Genomic DNA, 19,747 nt, shown 5'->3' on the forward strand with positions numbered 1-19,747 from the left:
TTAGTCTATGGCAAAAGTGGCATTTCAAACTAGGGGGAAAGTAGTCAATAAGTGGTATGAAACAACTGGCTGTACATTTGGGAAAACACAAATTCCCACCTTGCAAGAGACATAAAAACAAATTCCAGGTGGATTAAGGATTTAAACAGTAAAACAAACAAAAGTAAAGGAAGAAAAATAAGGCAATATTGTTATATGGAGATAGGAAAGGAAGCCTTGCCCAACATGCTACTAAGTAGGTCCAACATCATAATAAAAAAAATACTGACGTGTGATGAGGTAAGAAACAAAAATGCCTGGAAAACAATAGACACCAAAAAGAAAATGGTAAATTTCAGAGGAAAATATTTGAGATATATATGCTAGTCAAAGAAAACAATACATTATTAATTTAAAAAACAAAACAGGGACTTCTCTGGTGGTCCAGTGGTTAAGACTCCGTGCTTCCACTGCAGGGGGCACGGGTTTGATCCCTGGTCAGGAACTAAGACCCCGCATGCCACACCACAGGGCCAAAGAAAAATAAAAAGCGTTCAAAAAAAATGTTATTCATTAATGTTAAATATAAAATGCATAAAAAAGAAAAGACAAATATAATTTAGATTACTGCAATGGCTATTTTTACAACATGGCTTTTTTTTTTTTCCTAAATTTATTTATTTATTTATTGGCTGTATTGAGTCTTCTTTGCTGCATGTGGGCTTTCTCTAGTTGCAGTGAGCAGTGGCTACTCTTCATTGTAGTGCGTGGGCTTCTCACTGCGGCGGCTTCTCTTGTTGTGGAGTACAGGCTCTAGGTGCGTGGGCTTCAGTAGTTGTGGCACATGGGCTCAATAGTTGTGGCTCTCGGGCTCTAGAGCACAGGCTCAGTAACTGTGGCACACATGCTTACTTGCTCTGTGGCACGTGGGATCTTCCCAGACCAGGGCTCGAACCCATGTCCCCTGCATTGGCAGATGGATTCTTAACCACTGTGCCACTAGGGAAGCCCTGCAATGGCTATTTTTATGCGATAGTAGAGACTTTCACTGCTGTATTGTTTGAATTTCTACAGTGATCACATGCTACAAGAAAAAAACTATAAAAATATTTCCATTTTTGAAGAATAACATAAGTAAAAGAATAGTCCTTTACAGGAGAACTTAATGCTTAACAAGAAGCATCCTGAATTAGTGAGTGCTTGAAAGTCTCCAGCTTGTGGAATATTCGGAAACTCACTAGTGATCTAAGAAATTGGATGATTCAAAATCTCAGACTTTCCCTTCTGACATGCTAATCTCTAAAAAGCAATGGCAGTAGATTTGCTGATCCATAAAAGTAGTCATGAGGTCTAAAAGCTTGTTTCAAAGGAACGGACAAAAGCAAAATGTCCCACTTCTTTGAGAGGTCCATTTTCTTTTTCTGCTCCACCCTCAAGATTTTGCCAAACTATCACGGGAAAGACAGAAATACCTGTGCTGTTTTATATTACCTGCTGCGGTTTTTATTCTCAATTATTCCTTTGGCATAAAAATAGGAAGCAAAGAAAATGAAGGAGGAGGTGGAGGAGGGCCAGAGAATGAAGAGCAGGGAAAGACGGAAAAGGAAAAGATTCTCAGCTCTAAATCTTTGAAAAAAGATTGTGGAAACTCACTGAAGAGAGAGTCTATGGAAAGAAAAGGTTTTCAAAAGCAGAAGCCACAGTAATGCCAAAAATTGGGAAGAACGCCTGAGGGGTGGGCAGCTCCCCACCTGGGCTCCCCATCCAGAGTCTCCCCCGGCTGGAGGAGGGCAGAGGGTCCACAGGAAGCAATCCAATCAGCCACAGAGCCCTGGCTGGGAGACAAGGGGTGATGGGGTGTGGGATGAGAAGACTCTGTCAACAGGAGATCCAAAGGCTTGCTTCCCAGGTGAGATAAGGTCCCAGAGCTGTTCCCACATGACAACAGAGTGACAGCATGACAGGAGGGGTGGCAGCATGCTGTGTTGGCCAGAGTCCTGAGACAGCCTCTTGAGCCTCCCAAAGCCTCAGAAGGGCATGAGGGAGCAGCAGAAAGTATCCTTTGCTCCTAACAGGGCCACAAAAGTGGTTAAGAGTGCATGGGTTCCACGCAGAGTAGGTGAACTGATGACCAGAGAAAGATAGAAAACAAACATTAGCAGCAGATGCCACCTTAGAGAGAAGAAGGTCATGAATCAGGAGATCTCCCCTCCACCAAGTTCCTCACACATGTAGATGGAGCCTCACATAGAAAGAAGGGAAGGGGGAAATTCTGAGTTCACTGAGGAAACCTCGCATTGACTAGATTAAGCTCAGATATCGGGTAAAATAAGGCTCACGTGAAAGGTCAAGTTGTGTTATAAATTATGTTTTACATTTGCTGTAGGCCTGAATTTGTGGGCTATGCAAAGTTAACCCACCACACTAGCTTTACAGGATTGTTTTAATATGACAAGGTGAGCCCAAAATGGGACAGTCCATACACCTCCCCAACTATCAGACGCTTGTTGTCGTCGCTACAGCTCATGACTTCATTGCCCAGTGGCTTTCAGCTCCACTATTTACAAAATAGAAGGAGCAACGCAACATGGCCAAGTTTATTAAGCTTATTTTTACTGTAAGCAAGAATATACCAATGCATTACCTCCAAATTAACATATTTCATTTTCCCACATATAAGTAATGTGACCAGTGCTTGTAATTCAGTCATCCCACCTGTAACACGACATTATCTCTAAACTGATAAGACACACTGATTCAAGATTTCCTTTATATAAAAGGATAAATGATTCAGCAAGGCGTTTTTCTCAGGAGCCACAGTCCAGACCAGTTTTGCTGCTTGCTTGTCAAATACAATTTTATTGCACTGGGTTAAAATAAACTCAGTCGACTGCCTGTCTTCACCTTCCACCAGGCACCCCAGAAGGACATTGAGTGTTTTTACTTTAAAGTTATACCATTGGGAGCAAGAAAGTAATTATCATTAATATATTTATCACACGAAAGAATACAACTACATATCGATGGTATGCTAAGTATTTTGCATAATCACTTAATTTAAACTTCACAACTATCCCTATTTTATAGATTAGCAAACCGAGTCTCACAAAGGTTAAGTAACAACAAAGGCACAAAGTAAATGGCAATGCCTAGATTTTGGATCCAAGTGTGTCTGACTTCTTCCCAGGCACCTTGCTAATGAAAACATCTAAGCTTATCTGAAGCTTATAGTTTAAAAAAATTCTTGTCAAGAATCTCAAAGTCTAGGATAACAAGTCATCTACCCATCTACCACACACCTTTCCTCTGCCGCACACTCACATCCATTCCCTAAACCCACCCGCCTTCTTCCAAGCCTTCACAGAGCTGTTCCCTCTGCTTACTGTCCTACCTTTCCTCCCCATTTAAGAGGATTCCAGCCTATCCTCTCCATCGGACAGTGACTGAAAGCTCTGCTCCCTCTCCCAAGGAGAATTAGCTGCCTCCACCCCAGCTCGTGCGATTAGTTTATCTTTCCGTCACAGCGCACACCTATCACTTGAGATTGGCATTGGTGCCTCTGTGACCTCTAATAGCACATGAACCCCTAAAAGTCAGAGTCTGGAGCCTCTCTCTTTGCACACCTGTTAGTCTAAGCACTTAGGGAGCGCAGTGGGAGGTCAACAAGTGCTTCTTGAATTCATGAATAAATTTCACTTTCAATCAAAGTCTATATTTTACATGTCCTAGACTGTGAATGAATCCTATTTGGTAAACACTGTGACGTAACTGGTTCCTAAATGATTTTGAGGATGATCACGAAGAAAGGCTTCACTCACCCAAAGCCAGTTCTGCCAGGGACCTCGCCCCGTCTCATCACAGTTTCAGCCCAGGCAAGAGATGGCCCCGCCTCCCTCCCTGCCAATCAGTCGCTCCTCGCGCTTGCGCAGACGCCGTCCGCTCCCGGAGCCCTGCCCCAGTCACCGCCCCGAGACTGTCGCGGGCGGTTAGATCCGGCCGCAGCGTTTGCTTCACCAGCTCGCCCACTATGACGATCACCTACAGCTGCATTGCAAATGGCCGAGCGGTCCTGGCGGAGCTGGCCCTAACCGGCGGTTCTTATCAGGTACCCCTGGCTCGGCACTTCGGCCTTCGCAGGTTCCACTTTTCGAAGGTGGTGCCCACTGGACCCGCCCCTCAGGAGAGGGCGCTGAGGGGGCTGCCCGGAGCAGGCAGTTGAGGCGTCAGGCCCCGCCCCCGCCAACGGCCGAGCCTGCGACTCAGTGAATCCCTGGCGGGAGCCCCTCACACTCCCGGACTGCAGAGCCGCAAGTGCGCCGCCCAGGGGTTACGGTTGGTGCTGCACGCAACATGGTGATTTGCAGTCACGTTTCGTTCCGGAGACCCTTAAAGATTTTCTCTCCCCCGCGGAGAAATGGCCTGCAGTTCAACACACATTTATTGAACATGTTTTAGTTGCAAAATGCCGGGGTAAAGGTGTAGAGGATGCAACAGTGAAGAGAAGACTGCTCCTAAGTTGTCCCTTGATGAGCACGTTGTCCTTTTATACCCAAGGGCTGCATTCAGGTCTCCTGCTGTGTGAAGAGTATTTCAGTGGCGGTAGATGGAGATTCCTCCTGTAGCGCTCAGGATGGGTGACTGCTTGCCAACCACAGAGGAGGCGCTTGGCTTAAAAGCATTACCAGAGTGAGCCCTAAGTCTGGCACAGGAAAGGGGAATGGGGAATCCATGCAGAGGGAACAGCATGGTGTGTTTCGGGAAACCTCAAGAACCTCAGTGTGGCTAGAACACAGGATCACAGTATATAGTGGCTAAAGTATATAGTGGCAAAAGATGAGGTCAGAAAAGTGCACAGAGTTAATGAAAGGCCTTATATTCAGTTTGTTCTCTTATCCAAGAGAAACCAGGGAGCAGTTAAAGATTTATAAATAGGGGAATAGCAAGATCTGATCCATTTTCTGGACATTTTGATCTGGCTACAATACAGAAGGGGGATTGGAGGGAAGAGAACCAGTTTGGATGGTGATGTTATAGTTTAAGAGATCTAAGGGCCTGAGCTAAAGCAATAACAGTACAGAAGGAGAGGAAGGGGCAGATCCTAAAGAGACTTTGCAAACTAATCCTCAGGAGTTAATGACTGGTTGGATATGTAGGACAGGGGACAGGGCAATGCCTAGGATGATTCTGTTTTCTTTTTTTTAAATCTTTTTTTCTCCAGCTTTATTGAGATATAATTGGCATTTAACATTTTGTGAGTTTAAGGTGTACAATGTGAAGATTTGTCAAATTTTTTTCTTAGGTGGCATTAAACAAGATAGAAACTACAGTGGAGGAGCAGGATTCTGGGGGAAGAAGTCAGAGGAAATGCAAGGGAGGATAGTACAATTTGGGACAGGCTGAATTTTGTTGCCAGTTGGAAATAGCCAATCTATTTGTGTGTTTATTCCTCCATCTTATTCCCAAAAGATTTAAGTCATAAAAATATCCAATAGGTAGCTGTCATAGGGCCAGGGCTGACAGTTAAAGATGGTAGAAGTGGGTAAGATTGCCCAAAAAAAGTAAAGAGAGTGAGAAGAAAAGAGCATCCAAAGGCAGAACCCTGTTAAGAATACAATAGAGAGGTGGGTCGCCAAATGAAAGCAGTGGTATTCTGAAAGCCAAGAGATCCCACATGCCGCGGAGTAACTAAGTCCCTGCACCACAACTACTGAGCCTGCGCTCTAGAGCCCACAAGCAACAACTACTGAGCCCACATGCCACAACTACCAAAGCCCAAGTGCCTAGAGCCCATGCTCTGCAACAAGAGAAGCCACCGCAATGAGAAGCCGGTGCACCACAACAAAGAGCAGCCCCCGCTGGCCACAACTAGAGAAAGCCCATGCACAGGAACAAAGACCCAACACAGCCAATAAAAATAAATAAACATTTATTAAAAAAAAATTTATGTATAGCTTCATAGAAGTCACTGAAAAGATATTTGATTAGTTAGTCAAATGTCTTCCCAGTCATATTAGTAATGGGCTGTAAAAATGATTAATTAGTGCAACTTATATTTGCACACATATATGTACAAAAGTATGTGAATATTAATGTAATTTTAATATTTTCCTTTATATGAATATTTCACGGTAACTTGCCTCTTATCATGCATTATAAATAACCACCCATTAGTTCTCATAGTAAACAGTTGTTCCTTAATAAACTAAACAACGTTGGTAAATTAAGATGAATAATGAAAGACACTACAATCTTCTACAAAGTAAATGCTGACAATTTATTTTTAGGAAGCAGCGGCAACAGTGCTTAAACTAGTGCTTCTTAGAGCTGAACCAAAGACCATAATTCAAATGGGAAAGTAAGTATATTCTAACAAAAGTCTATTTTTTAATCATTACCAGATGATAATTACAATGATAATGACATGGGGCAAAATATTTATTACACAGAGCTTGACTGAACCCTTAGAAAAGAGAACTTCTGTATGTAAAAGTATAAAATCATGAATGTGAATGATGAACATTAAATCAAGTTAGTGGTTATCTCTGCAAAGAGAAGGGAGAAAAAATTGCAGAAGGGTATGCAGGGGACATTAACTGTATCTGTAACATTTTGACTGAATGGTAGGTCTACAAGTGTTCTTATTATCTAATTCTCCATAGCTTTTTAGGTATCCCCCAAATATTTCATTAATAAAAAAGGAAACTTCCACTTGAAAATATCTTTAATAAGATCACTCTGCTTTACATGGAATGTTACATGGTATGGCTTAAACCATGAAATGTCCCAAGTAAACATTTTGCTAGTAAAAGAACAGGTGGGAAATAAGAGAGCTTCTATTATTTTTAGACTCATCATTGTTTTTTTAAGAGGAGGTTTGTTTTAACCTTTATATTGTAAAATACAACAAAATGCAAAAGCCACATCAAGTGAATATAGTTTTATGAAGTTTCTCAAAGGACCCCCCACAACTAACTGCAACTACCACCTAAGCCAAAGATAGAACACTGCCAGCTACCCCCGAAACTCCCCACCATGTATCCTGCCCCATTCGCAGTTTCCTCCCTCTCCCCCAAATCAACCACCATTCCAACTGCTGTAGCAGTTATTTATCCTGTTTATTCATTGCCTCAGCACGTAAATAAGCATCCTCAGGCACAAGAACCCAATCCTACCCATTTTTTAATTTGGTGTCTTTTAGGTCTCTAATCACGTATTTCCCCTCCATCCCTTTCCTTTCCTTACAATTTTTTGTTGAAGAACCTATAGAGTTTCCCACAGTCTGGTTTTGCTGATTTCATATTCAAAATGCAGTTCACCATGGTCCAAGCAGCTGGATCCAGCAGCTTGATCCCTTTGGCAAGACTGTATGTAATATCTGCTTATATCTTCTTTTGGCATACTGGCAGCCATTGATATTCATTGCCTACACCCTAGAGTCATTAATTTATTGGGGGTTGCAAAATGGTAATGTTCTAGTTTTGTTTTCACTTATTAGCCAGAATGATTTCAAAAAGAGCTTCTTTACTCCTCTTCTATTTGCTTACCTATATTGAACATTCTGAATGACCTCTTACCTGAACTCCAGACTTGTATATCCAACTTCTCATTTCACATCTCTATTGGATGTCTGATGGGCATCTCAAACTTATGTCCAAAGCCAGGCCTCCTCCTGCAGCCTTCCACATGTCACCTTTCTGGTTCCTCAGGCCTAAAACCTTTATGATCCTTGACTTTTGTCTCTTTTACTTCCAAACCCAACCCATCAGCAAATCCTGTTTTCTGTACCTTCCCAATATATCCAGAATCTGACCACCTCCACCATCATCTTGCTTGGGTTACCTGATATAAAGTTGTTTGTTTGTTTGTTTGTTTTTGATATATACATATCATATATATCCAGTTCAGCATTTGAACAGATCTTTTGCCTGTAAACCATTTGGATATATCTGTTCAGACATGACTAGATTAAAGCCCAGGCACCAAGCAACTGTTTTGGTTGCCATATTCCTAAATTTTCTGGATTGTTGGGCAGTAAAGATGGAGACACTTTCCAAGAGTCTTCTAGCCTCCTCATATGTAAGTCTGAGAAGGCACAAAAGGTCTCAAAGTTGGAGTGGTCAGGAAAAGCTACACTTTGGATTACTATAGGGGAATTTAATTCCCCCTCCCCAACTCATCTTTTTCTCTAGAATATTTGGTCTTGGGAATTTACAACTTTTAAATTCTAATCTATCATAATAGAAACCCAAGAAGTGCCAAAATTAAATGTCTACCTAAAAACATAAGGATAGTAAAAATCAATGAACATAGTATTTTCTCTTTTGTTTTTATAGCATTTTCTCTTTGATCAGAATCTAGATTCAGTCTTGGAATGTGAGTGACTGCCATCAAAAGCATGTCAAATATATATACATATGATTAGATAGAGTTTTCTCTATTGTAATTTATTTTTATTGATGCTATTTTAAATACATTCACATTTTAGAGAGTTTTTATTTAACATAATTTAACTTTTCAAATGTATGAAAGATTTTCTAATCTGATTATAAAAAATTATCTACGGTTTTTATACTATTAATGAAAATGAAATTCTCTGTATCAGTACTTAATTACTTTAATATTATCATGTAAATGAATGTATTCCTTTCAAAGCTTTGTCTACCATACTGTCTTTATTGATGGAATCACTTACCTGTGTGCCTCAGACAATGTCTTAGATACTGTAACACCATCTGCATTTCTTAAAAATGTAAGTAATTTCTTATACTACTTTGATTTTTTCAGTTACTGAAATTACGAGGTCTGTTTTATAGTTTATTAATAATACTGTCCCTAACCAAAAGCAGATCTGTCTATAAAGCAGAGCCATTAATGACCATCAGAGATTTCTTACTCTCATCCCTCATCTGTCTCCTGCTTCCACAATGCTCCTGACTCTAAAGCAAGATCTGCAAAAAAGATCAATCCAGATCATCTTTGGAATCTCTTCTTATATTTATTTTGTTCTTTAAAAATAAGAAAAATTAAGCTTTACTAATATTTAATATACTTTTTCAATAACATATATATTTAATTTTCAAATAATTATAGATAAGGCCACTTCTGGCAGAAAATATGAATCAATTATAGGAGTTAAACAAAAAAAACTTTTAATCAAGACATACTACCTTTAGGGAACGTTTTACCTGAAAGTTGCCAACAAATGTAAAATATGATAAATAGAGTACTTATGTGTATGTACTTATGTAGATGCATGAGATTTTATGAATTTCTTAAAGGCTAATTAACGGTCTCAATAGATATCATCTATTGCTGTCTATCACCCCACGTTTAACCTCCAACTAGAATAAGACTGTGAAAGGCAGTCTCGGAGACAGACTTAGGGCTAAACCATTATTCTGGTAACTTTATGATTCAAATAGTATGTTTGTTTCTTTTAAAAAGTAAATAATACCCATCTTCAATTTTATTCACAAATACAATTTAAGAAAAATGTTTTAACACAAAATATTAATGGAAAAATCAGTCAGCTATACTATAGTTATTAATAGTTATCCTCCAGTCACATTCATGAATTATGCATATATTTCATTTGTTTAGTGTACCAACTTGTTTTCACACAACTCAAACTGTAACCATATGTAGAATCAAGGACTATAAGGCCTGTATTGTAATTCACTCTACATTTACACCTAGACAATCATTAGCGTCTACATGAGAAGCACTGTTACCCATTTAACTGACTATACACTAATTTTTTTTTTCCCTCTCTGCCATTATGGAAAAAAATCTTAACTTTTCCAACTTTCCAAAACCAGATGACACAAAATTTTGTGTCTAACCGCGTGATTTTTACCACTGCTTCTGGGGTCGTACAATATTAAGTACAAATAATTGTCAGAATTCCTTCTTGAAGCTTTGAAATGTCATACAACAACCCTATAGGGTTTGGAAGATAGTCTCATGACATTTAGTTGGGATTGTTTTGTTATCATTGAATGGATTTTGAGGGTAAGGGCAGGAAGGGAAAATGAAAAGCACTTATTTAGAAAATATCAGTGACTCCTATCTTTCCTTGTCTGACAGAGGTAAACATCTGTGAGTCCCCTCAAGAAATACCAATACCAAAGAATCAAGGTAGCAGCTGCAATCTCATGATATGAGAGATGAGATATGAGCACAGTTTTCTCTAATATTGCATCTTTAAAATAGAAAGGATACCCTGCCACCAAAAAACTAGAACCGTTCTGGTTTAATCTTTTATTGCAAGTTTCTGCCAGACTTTGCTTCAAATAAACACTTGCTATGTAATTCTTCCATTGAAATTATCTATATAGTTTAAATATTTCCATTAATTTCCCCAGGTTAGTGAGACTCTTCTGAGAAATCCTTTGATGTCACAAGAACATTTTTCTCCTTCAAATGCAGTTGCTGCAGATTTTCAACAAGTATTAGGAAAATATATGGTATGTAACCTCCAACTGTATTCCTAAACATTGTCAGTATTACATCCGACAAATGAGTTAGAAATTATGAGTTAAAAGCTAAGATGAATGAGAACTAAGAAATTCTATCTCTATATAATGATAAGGAATGATATCCATGAAATATTGATAAGTGAATAAAGCAAAACAGAAAATATATGTGGTATACTGTTATTTACTTACCATTTCTTAAATGGTTATATGCAACCATTTAAGAAAGAGGAAATAAATACAAATATATGTTTGCTTATAGCAAAAAGGGGGAGGCGGTATGGGGAGACAAAGGAAGGATAAACCAAAAACATTTCAGTGGTTGCCTGTGTATGAATGTGGACAGGAATAGAAACTAGACCTCTCTGAATGAAACTTCTTTTGCAAAGTCAACCTGGAACCATGTAAATATTTTACACAATTTTTGAAATTATAAAATATTTACATAATCATTGTGTAAATATTTTACACAAATATAAAATTATTAAATTAAATATTTTAAAAGTAGTCCCTCAATAGAAATTAACTCAACACTGTAAATCAACTATGCTTCAGTAAAATTGTTTCTAAAAAGTAGTCCCTAATAAGTGAAATAAGATAGTCACAAGAGGACAAATACTATGTGATTCCACTTATATGAGGTACATAGAGTAGTCAAATTTATAGAGACAGAAGGTAGAATGATGGTTACCAGAGCCTGAGTGGAAGGAAGGCGGAAGAGTTACTGTTTAATGGGTACAGAGTTTCAGTTTGGAAAACTAAAAAAGGTTCTGGAGATGGATGGTGGTGATAGTTGCACACAATGTGAATATACTTAATGCCACTGAACTATATAGCTACAAATAGTTAAAATTGTACATTTTATGGCATGTATGTTTTATCATAATAAAAATTTTTTAATTTTTTTCTTTTATTGAAGTATAGTTGCTGTGCAATATTATATAACTTACAGTATACAATATAGTGATTCATAATTTTTAAAGGTTATACTCTGTTTATAGTATTATAAAATATTGGCTATACTCCATATGTTATACAATATATCCTTGTAGCTTATTTATTCCTAACAGTTTGTACCTCTTAATCCCCAACACCTACCTCACCCCTCTCCCCTTTCCTGACCCCACTGGTAACTAGTTTGTTCTCTGTATCTGTCAGTCTGCTTCTTTTTTGTTATATGCACTAGTTTGTTGTATTTTTTAAATTCCACATATAAATGATATCATACAGGGTTTGTCTTTCTCTGTCTGATTTATTTCACTTAGCATAATGCCCTCCAAGTCCATCCATGCTACTGCAAATGGCAAATATCATTCTTTGTTACAGCTGAGTAGTATTCCTTTGTATATATGTATACCACATCTTTTTGTTTTGTTTTGTTTTTTTGTTTTTACCACATCTTCTTAATCCATTCACCTGTTGGTGGACACTTAGGTAGCTTCCATATCTTGCCTATTGTAAATAATGCTGCTATGAACATTGGGGTGCATGTATCTTTTCAAATTAATGTTTTTGGGTTTTTTTTCAGATATATACCCAGGAGTAGAATTGCTGGGTCATATGGTAGTTCAATTTTTAGTTTTTTGAGAAATCTCCATACTGTTTTCCACAGTGGTTGCACCAATTTACATCCCCACTATCAGTGTATAAGGAACAAACCAAATATTTGATGATACTAAGGAATTTTTTTAGATGTGATCATGATGTCATGGTTTTGTTTTTAAGAAAAATAAGGCCATATCTTTTAGAGACACAAACTGAAGCATTTACAGATTAAAATAATAGACTGTCTAGGATTTGCTTTAAAATAATACATTTGGGGGAGGGGTAATCAGTAGTACTGATGAAATAAGATTGGCCACGTGTTGATAACTGCTGAAACTAGGGGACGGGTACACTAAACCATTCACTCTGTTTCTGTATGTGTTTGAACTTTTCCATAAAAAATACCTCCATTAGTTTTCTATTTACATGTAATGAATTACCACAAATCAGCAGCCTAAACAACACACGTTTATTATCTCAGTTTCTGTGGGTCAGGAATCAAGGCATGGTTTAACTGGGTTTTCTGCTGAGTCTCACAAGGCTGTAGTCAGTGTGTCAGCCAGACTGTGTTCTCATCTGGAAGCTCTGGGGAAGAATGCTTCCAGCCTGATTCAGATTGTTGCAGAATTTATTTTCTAAGAGCTGTGTGAGGGATGCAGCTTTTTTCTGGCTGTTGGCTGGAGGACACCGTGGGTCCTAAAGACATAGCAATTCTTTGCCACGAGGGCATCCTCAACACAGCTGCTTGCTTCTTCAAGGCCAGCAGAGGAATCTCTCACTCCAATCTGCTAAATATTATATAATATGACATAATCACAGGAGTGACATCCATCACCTTTGCTTCCATTCATTAGGGGCAGATCACCCTGAAGAGGAGGGGATTTTATAAAGATCTGACTCAGTGAGGGTCCCCATAGGGTGAGTCCACCACAATGCCTGAAAAATAACTAAGGATAGACATATTAAATTTATATATTTTCTTATGAGGAATGCTACAATATTCAATACAACCAAAATATATTAACACAGCTCCCTGAAAATGAGTTATCCTGCGAAAATATGCACATTTTAAGCAGTTAATACATCTGACATCAAAGAAATTTTCTACAGATTTAAAGCTCATCTAACTAACCTGGTGAGCATTAAATCTGTAGAAAATTGTAAAAAGTTGTTGACTTTTTTATACTATAATTAACAAAATGCACACAGGAAAAAAAAGTAGTTTTGAGAGAATTTTAAATGTTTATGTGTAAATATACCAAATGCCATTGAATGGATTATGAATCCATTATCTTAACAAAATTTAGATGTCTCTTAATCTTGAAAGATTAAGCATTTTTTAAAAGGAGAGAAAAAGAAAAAAGGAATCAAAAGAAAAGTCAAAGATTCACCATTTATCTTAACTTGATTATGTCTTTTTAATTTTTTTAAATATATAGCTGAGGGCTTTCCTGGTGGCGCAGTGGTTAAGAATCCACCTGCCAATGCAGGGGACATGGGTTCAATCCCTGGGTTGGGAAGATCCCACATGCCGCGGAGCAACTAAGCCCCTGTGCCACAACTACTGAGCAAGCCCTCTAGAGCCCATGAGCCACAACTATTGAGCCCACATGCCACAACTATTGAAGCCCATGCTCCACAACGAGAAGCCCATGCACTGCAATGAAGGGTAGCCCCCCACTCTCTGCAACTACAGAAATCCTACACAGAGCAATGAAGACCCAATGCAGCCAATAAATAAATAAATAAATCTTTAAAAAAATAAAAAAATATATAGCTGAGTTGTTTATTTATTTATTTATTGGCTGCATTGAGTCTTCATTGCGGCACACAGGCTTTTTCTAGTTGTGGCGAGTAGGGGCTAGTCTTCATTGTGTGCAGGCTCTCCATTGCGGTGGCTTCTCTTGTTGCAGAGCATGGGCTCTAGGCACGTGGCCTTCAGTAGTTACAGCACATGGGCTCAGTAGTTGTGGCTCATGGGTTCTAGAGCTCAGGCTCAATAGTTATGGCACATGAGCTTGGTTGCTCCATGGCATGTGGGGTCTTACCGGCTCAGGGATGGAACCCATGTCCCCTGCATGGGAAGGTGGATTCTCAACCACTGCGCCACCAGGGAAGTCCCGATTATGTCTTTTTTAAATTAATTTTTATCGGTGTATAGTTGCTTTACAATGTTGTGTTAGTTTCTGCTGTACAGTAAAGTGAATCAGCTGTACATATACATATATCCCCTCTTTTTTGGATTTTCTTCCCATTTAGGTCACCACAGAGCATTGAGTAGAGTTCACTGGGCTATATCTTAACTTGATTATGTCTTAATAAAAAATTTTAACCCACAAGCCATAGAGGCATCCACTAAACATTTCTTAACACAAGCCACCAAAACCTTACTTCCAAATAAGGTCACATTCATAAGTAGCCTGAATTAGGACTTAAAAGAATCTTCTTGGGGGACACAGCACAACTAGCAATTCCCTCTTTCCTACATCCAGCTAGTGAGCTTCTCACAGAACATCAGTTGTAAGTTGCATGGTCCAGTGACCAAGATCAGAGTTCTCTTTAAGGTGGAGTTGATCATTTTCCAAAAAGCAGAGGATTTTATTATTTATTTATTTGTGTGTTTGTTTATTTATTTATTTTTTGCCTGCCTTGAGTCTTCGTTGCTGTTCTAGGGCTTTTCTCTCTAGTTGCAGTGAGCAGGGGCTACTCTTCGTTGCAGTGGGCAGGCTTCTCATTGCCGTGGCTTCTCTTGTTGCGGAGCACGGGCTCTAGGCATGCAGGCTTCAGTACTTATGGCTCTTGGGCTCTAGAGCGCAGGCTCAATAGTTGTGGCGCACAGGCTTAGTTGCTCCATGCCATGTGGGATCTTCCCAGCCCAGGGATCAAACTCATTGTCCCCTGCATTGGCAGGCGGATTCTTAACCACTACACCACCAGGGAAGTCCCAAAAGCAGAGGATTTTAATATCATTTTTTAATTTAAAAAATGCTCATTAATAAAGTGAGATAATACAAAAGTATATAAAGTGAACCTATAATCTCATTCAAACCCCCTGAGGTGAACACTTAACAGTTTGGTGTGTAACCTTTCAGAATTATATATATATTTATAAATTCACAAAACTGGGGTTATTAATACAATGGGTAGAGGCTTAATCTCTAGAGCTTCTTAGTCTGAATTCTTGTTTTGTCTCTAGCTGTGTAACATTGGGCAGTATATTAACTTCTCTCAATCTGAGTTTTCTTATTTAGAAAATAAAAGATGAAAAGAGCACTACTTTATATAATGGTTTGGGAATTAAAAGAACTAATATGTGTGATGTGCTTAAAACGGTGCCTGGCACATACTAAGTGCTTAATAAGTTATTATTTAATACTCTTTTGCAGCTGCAGCTTACACTATATCTTAGAGATCATTTTTTATTGAAGTATAGTTGACTTACAATGTCATGCTAGTTTCAGGTGTACAGCACAGTGATTCAGTTATATGTACTCTCTTTCAGATTCTTTTCCCTTACAAGTTATTACAAAGTATTGAATACTTTGAGTATCATTGAATATAGTTGACTGTAGTTCCCTGTGCTATATAGTAGGTCTTTGTTGGTTATCTATTTTATAAGTGATAGTGTGTATATGTTAATCTCAAACTCCTTATTTATCCCTCTGCCTCTTTCCTCCTTGGCAACTGTAAGTTTGTTTTCTATGTCTGTGAGTCTCTTTCTGTTTTGTAAATAATTTCATTTGTGTCTTTTTTTTTTTAGATTACACATATAAGTGATATCATATGATATTTGTCTTTCTATGTCTGGCTTACTTCACTTAGTATGATAATCTCTATGTCTACCCATGTTGCTGCAAATGGCATTATTTCATTCTTTTCTATAGCTGAGTAATAGTCCACTGTATATATATACCACATCTTCTTTATCCATTCCACTGTCGATGGACATTTAGGTTGCTTCCATGTCTTGAGTATTGTAAATAGTGCTGCAATAAACATTGGGGTGCATGTATCTTTTCAAATTACAGTTTTCTCTGGATGTAGAGGTCATTTTTAACATGGATAGATTGGAAGACAAAAATAGGAACAAAGAACAAGAGCAATAAATAGAAAACAGTAACAAAATGGTATGTATTAATCCAGCTATATCATTAATCACTGTAAAAGTTAATGGTCTAAACACACCAATTAAAAGACAGAGATTGTCAAACTGAATCAAGAAACTGTCAGGAGAATGAGAACACAAGCCACAGACTGGGAGAAAATATTTGCAAAAGAAGAATCTGAAAAAGGACTGTAACCCAAAATACACAAAGAACTCTTAAAACTCAACAATAAGAAAACAAACAACCCAGTTTTTAAAATGGGCCAAATATTTGAATAGATACCTCACCAAAGAAGATGTACAGATGGCAAATAAGCATATGAAAAGTCTTAACATCATATGTCATTAGGGAATTGCAAATTATAGCAACAATGAAATACCCCTAACATACCTATTAGAATGGCCAAAATTCAAAGCACTGACAACACCAAACGCTGGCAAGGATGTAGAGCAATAGGAATTCTTATTCACTGCTGATGGGAATGCAAAATGGTACACATTGTTTTTGGTACTTACAAAGCTAACATACGTTTACCATATGATCCAGCAATTGTGCTCGTTGGTATTTACCCAAAGAAGTTGAAAATTATATCCACACAGGAACCTGTATGCAGATATTACAGCAGCTTTATCCATAATTGCAAAAAACATGGCAGCAGTCATCAAGATGTGTTTCCATAGGTGAATGGATAAATAAACTACAGTACACCCAAACAATGGAATGTTACTCGATGCTAAAAAGAAATAAGCTGTTAAACCAGGAAAAGACATGGAGGAACCTTAAATGCATATTGCTAAGTGAAAGAAGCCAATCTGAAAAGGCTGCATACTGTATGACTCTATATGGTATTCTGGAAAAGACAAAACTATGGAGACAGAAAAAGACCAGTTGTTGCCAAGGCTTAGGGAAAAGGGAAGTATGAATTGGTGGAGCACAGAGGATTTTAAGGGCAGTGAAACTGTTCTGTATGATACTGTAATGACAAATACATGTCATTAGACATTTGTCCAAATCCATTGAATGTACAATATTTTTTAAGCTCTTTATTGGAGTATAATTGCTTTACACTGTTGTGCCAGTTTCTGTTGTACAACAAAGTGAATCATCTGTATTTATACATATATCCCCATATTTCCCGCAACTCCTTCCCGCCCTATCTCACCCCTGTAAGTCATCACCAGTCGTGGAGTTGATCTCCCTGTGTTATGCAGCAGCTTCCCACGAGCTATCTATTTTACATTTGGTGGTGTATATATGTCAATGCTACTCTCTCACTTGGTCCCAGCTTCCCCTTTGCTGAGGCTTATTCGATTCCTTATTCTGAAATACAAGTGAGATGTGCCTTTGACACCTTTGTTCTAATTTGTTCAATATATCACAATAGATTTCATTTATAGCAAATAAAATGTGTATTTCACTTCTATATAGATGAAATACAATAAAAGTCAAGAGGACAGCTCAATATCCACACTGAAGAGTCAAGTAACTGATGTAAAAAATATTATGGCTCAAACTATTGATAAAATTTTGGAAAGCGAAGAAAGATTGAATATCTTCACTGACAGAACAGATGATCTGCAAACAACTGTGAGTGTTACACAGCTGTCTTGATACCCAAATAGTGCTTTCAGTCATAGGATCGCTGCCCTTGAGACAAACTGCCAAAAGCAAAAACATGCTGGGACACCCAGTGAGATAATCCTATGTCACCAAACTATGGCTTTATTAAAAATTATTGGAATGCAATTAAAATATTAAAAGAATAATTATAAAACAACCCAAATTTTAAAGCCCAGTAAAGTAAAAGGTGGTTATTTGCGTAACAGAAGGATTTCTTACATTAAGAAACACACAGGTTAGTCAACAAATAAATTGCAAGGGTAAAAAGGGAGAGGGAAAGTTACCCCAAAAAGGACTTAGAAGGTATATCAGTTGCAATGTGTAGTCCTTATTTGAATTTTGATTCAAACTAACTATAAAAATGAAAATTTACAACTTCATGAGACAGATATCTGAACTCTAGCTGGATATTAGATGAGATTAAGGAATATTATTAATTTTAGATGTGATAATGGCATTGTGGTTATGTTTTTGAAAGAGTCATTATGTATTAGAAATACATATTAAATATTTATGAATGAAATTGTGTAACGTCTGAGATTTGCTTCAAAATAGTTCAAGAGTGGGGGAGTAGCATGGGGTATAAATTAAACAAAATTGGCCATAAATTGACAATGGTTAAATCTGGATGTTGAGTATATAGGGGTTCATTATACCATCCTGTCAACTTTCGTATGTGTCCGAAATTCTCTATTAGAAAATAGTTTTAAAACAATCACTGTTGAATAGTTCCCTTTGAGCATTTTTTTTTTTTTTTTTTTTTTTTTTTTTTGGCCATACCTCAGAGCTTGTGGTATCTTAGTTCCCTGACCAGGGATTGAACCCATGTCCCCTGCAATGGAAGCTCAGAGTCCTAACCATTGGACTATCAGGGAATTCCTCCCCCTCTCCCCCACCCCCCACCTTTGAGCATTTTAAATTTTATTTTTACGGATCTTTTCTAGAAACACAGGACCATATAAAGCAAAGTATACACATAGTACTTTTTACTCACCAAGTTCTATTGATTCAACTTCCTAAATCTTTTTTGTTCTAAGCCTCACTTTTTCACATTTCAAAACAATTTACCAACGTATTATTCATATATAATATTCATCCACATTAAGTGTGGAGTTTGATGAATTGTGTAATTGTGTACAATTGTGTGACCACAGTCACATTGTAGACTAGCTCTTCCATCCTTAAATCTGCCCTCCTTTGTAGCTGACTCTTCCCCCACCCTGACCCCAATCAACCACTAATCTGCTTTCTGTCACTATAGTGTTGTCTTTTCTAGAATGTCATGTAAGTAGAATCATACAATACATAGTCTTTTGTGTTTGACTTCTTTTACTAAATATACTGTTTTTATATTCATGTTGTTGTGTGTTAGTATTTTATTCCTTATTGTTGCTAAACAGTATTCCACAGAATGGCTTGATCTCTTTTAAAAACACCTTCTGCCCATCCCAGTGCCACTCACTCTCTCACCCCAAGATCAATTATCTCTTGTCTGACTATGGTAACTCCCAGATTTAATTGTCCTCCCTATTTTTGATTCTACTCTGCTCCAGTCATCCTCCACACCAACACTAGAGTCTTCTTTTAAAATGCAAGTATGAACATTATCTATAGCCTTCTTAAAACCCTCCAGTGGTGCACCTTTGTCCAAGCAGGGTAGAGAGCAACCTCCCTAACTAAGTGAGCTTTCTTCTGACTATACTGCCAGTCATCTCACCCAGAGGTCATGTCTTGTAGTTTATAAATCTCACAAAAAAAATCAAACTATTTGTGGTTCTCCAAAATGCCTGTTGCATTATTTCAGACCTTTATGCACACTGTTCCCTCTTTTTCCTTGCCCTGGAAAACTTCTACTCATCCACCAAAACCCAACTCAAGAATCATCTCCTCATCCATTGCCCAGGCTGAGTTTATGCCTCTTTCATCTATGCCATTCCTGCACCTTTTATTTATTGATCAATTCAACAAGAATCTTTTGAGGATCTACTGTCTACCAGGCTCTGTGTTAGGCACTAAGAATAA

General features: G+C 38.0%; 2 protein-coding genes across 2 annotated transcripts in view; one reads left to right on the top strand and one right to left on the bottom strand.

Annotated features, from left to right (window-relative positions):
• LOC130848450 (uncharacterized) overlaps window positions 1-3,835 on the bottom strand; it is a 478,274-nt gene extending 474,439 nt beyond the window's left edge. The window contains exon 1 of the mRNA XM_057726930.1: window positions 3,798-3,835. Coding sequence (XP_057582913.1) covers window positions 3,798-3,835 — 38 coding nt within the window. The remainder of the gene's footprint in view (window positions 1-3,797) is intronic.
• Window positions 3,836-3,952: 117 nt separating this feature from the next.
• Window positions 3,953-19,747, top strand: part of LOC130850375 (uncharacterized) — a 29,795-nt gene continuing 14,000 nt past the window's right edge. Inside the window, exons 1-5 of the mRNA XM_057729885.1 lie at window positions 3,953-4,084; window positions 6,264-6,334; window positions 8,632-8,728; window positions 10,344-10,445; window positions 17,534-17,692. Of these exons, the coding sequence (XP_057585868.1) occupies window positions 4,007-4,084; window positions 6,264-6,334; window positions 8,632-8,728; window positions 10,344-10,445; window positions 17,534-17,692 (507 nt within the window). The 5' untranslated portion in view covers window positions 3,953-4,006. The remainder of the gene's footprint in view (window positions 4,085-6,263; window positions 6,335-8,631; window positions 8,729-10,343; window positions 10,446-17,533; window positions 17,693-19,747) is intronic.

Source organism: Hippopotamus amphibius, chromosome 3 (genome assembly GCF_030028045.1).
Source record: "Hippopotamus amphibius kiboko isolate mHipAmp2 chromosome 3, mHipAmp2.hap2, whole genome shotgun sequence".
NCBI classification, from domain to species: domain Eukaryota; kingdom Metazoa; phylum Chordata; class Mammalia; order Artiodactyla; family Hippopotamidae; genus Hippopotamus; species Hippopotamus amphibius.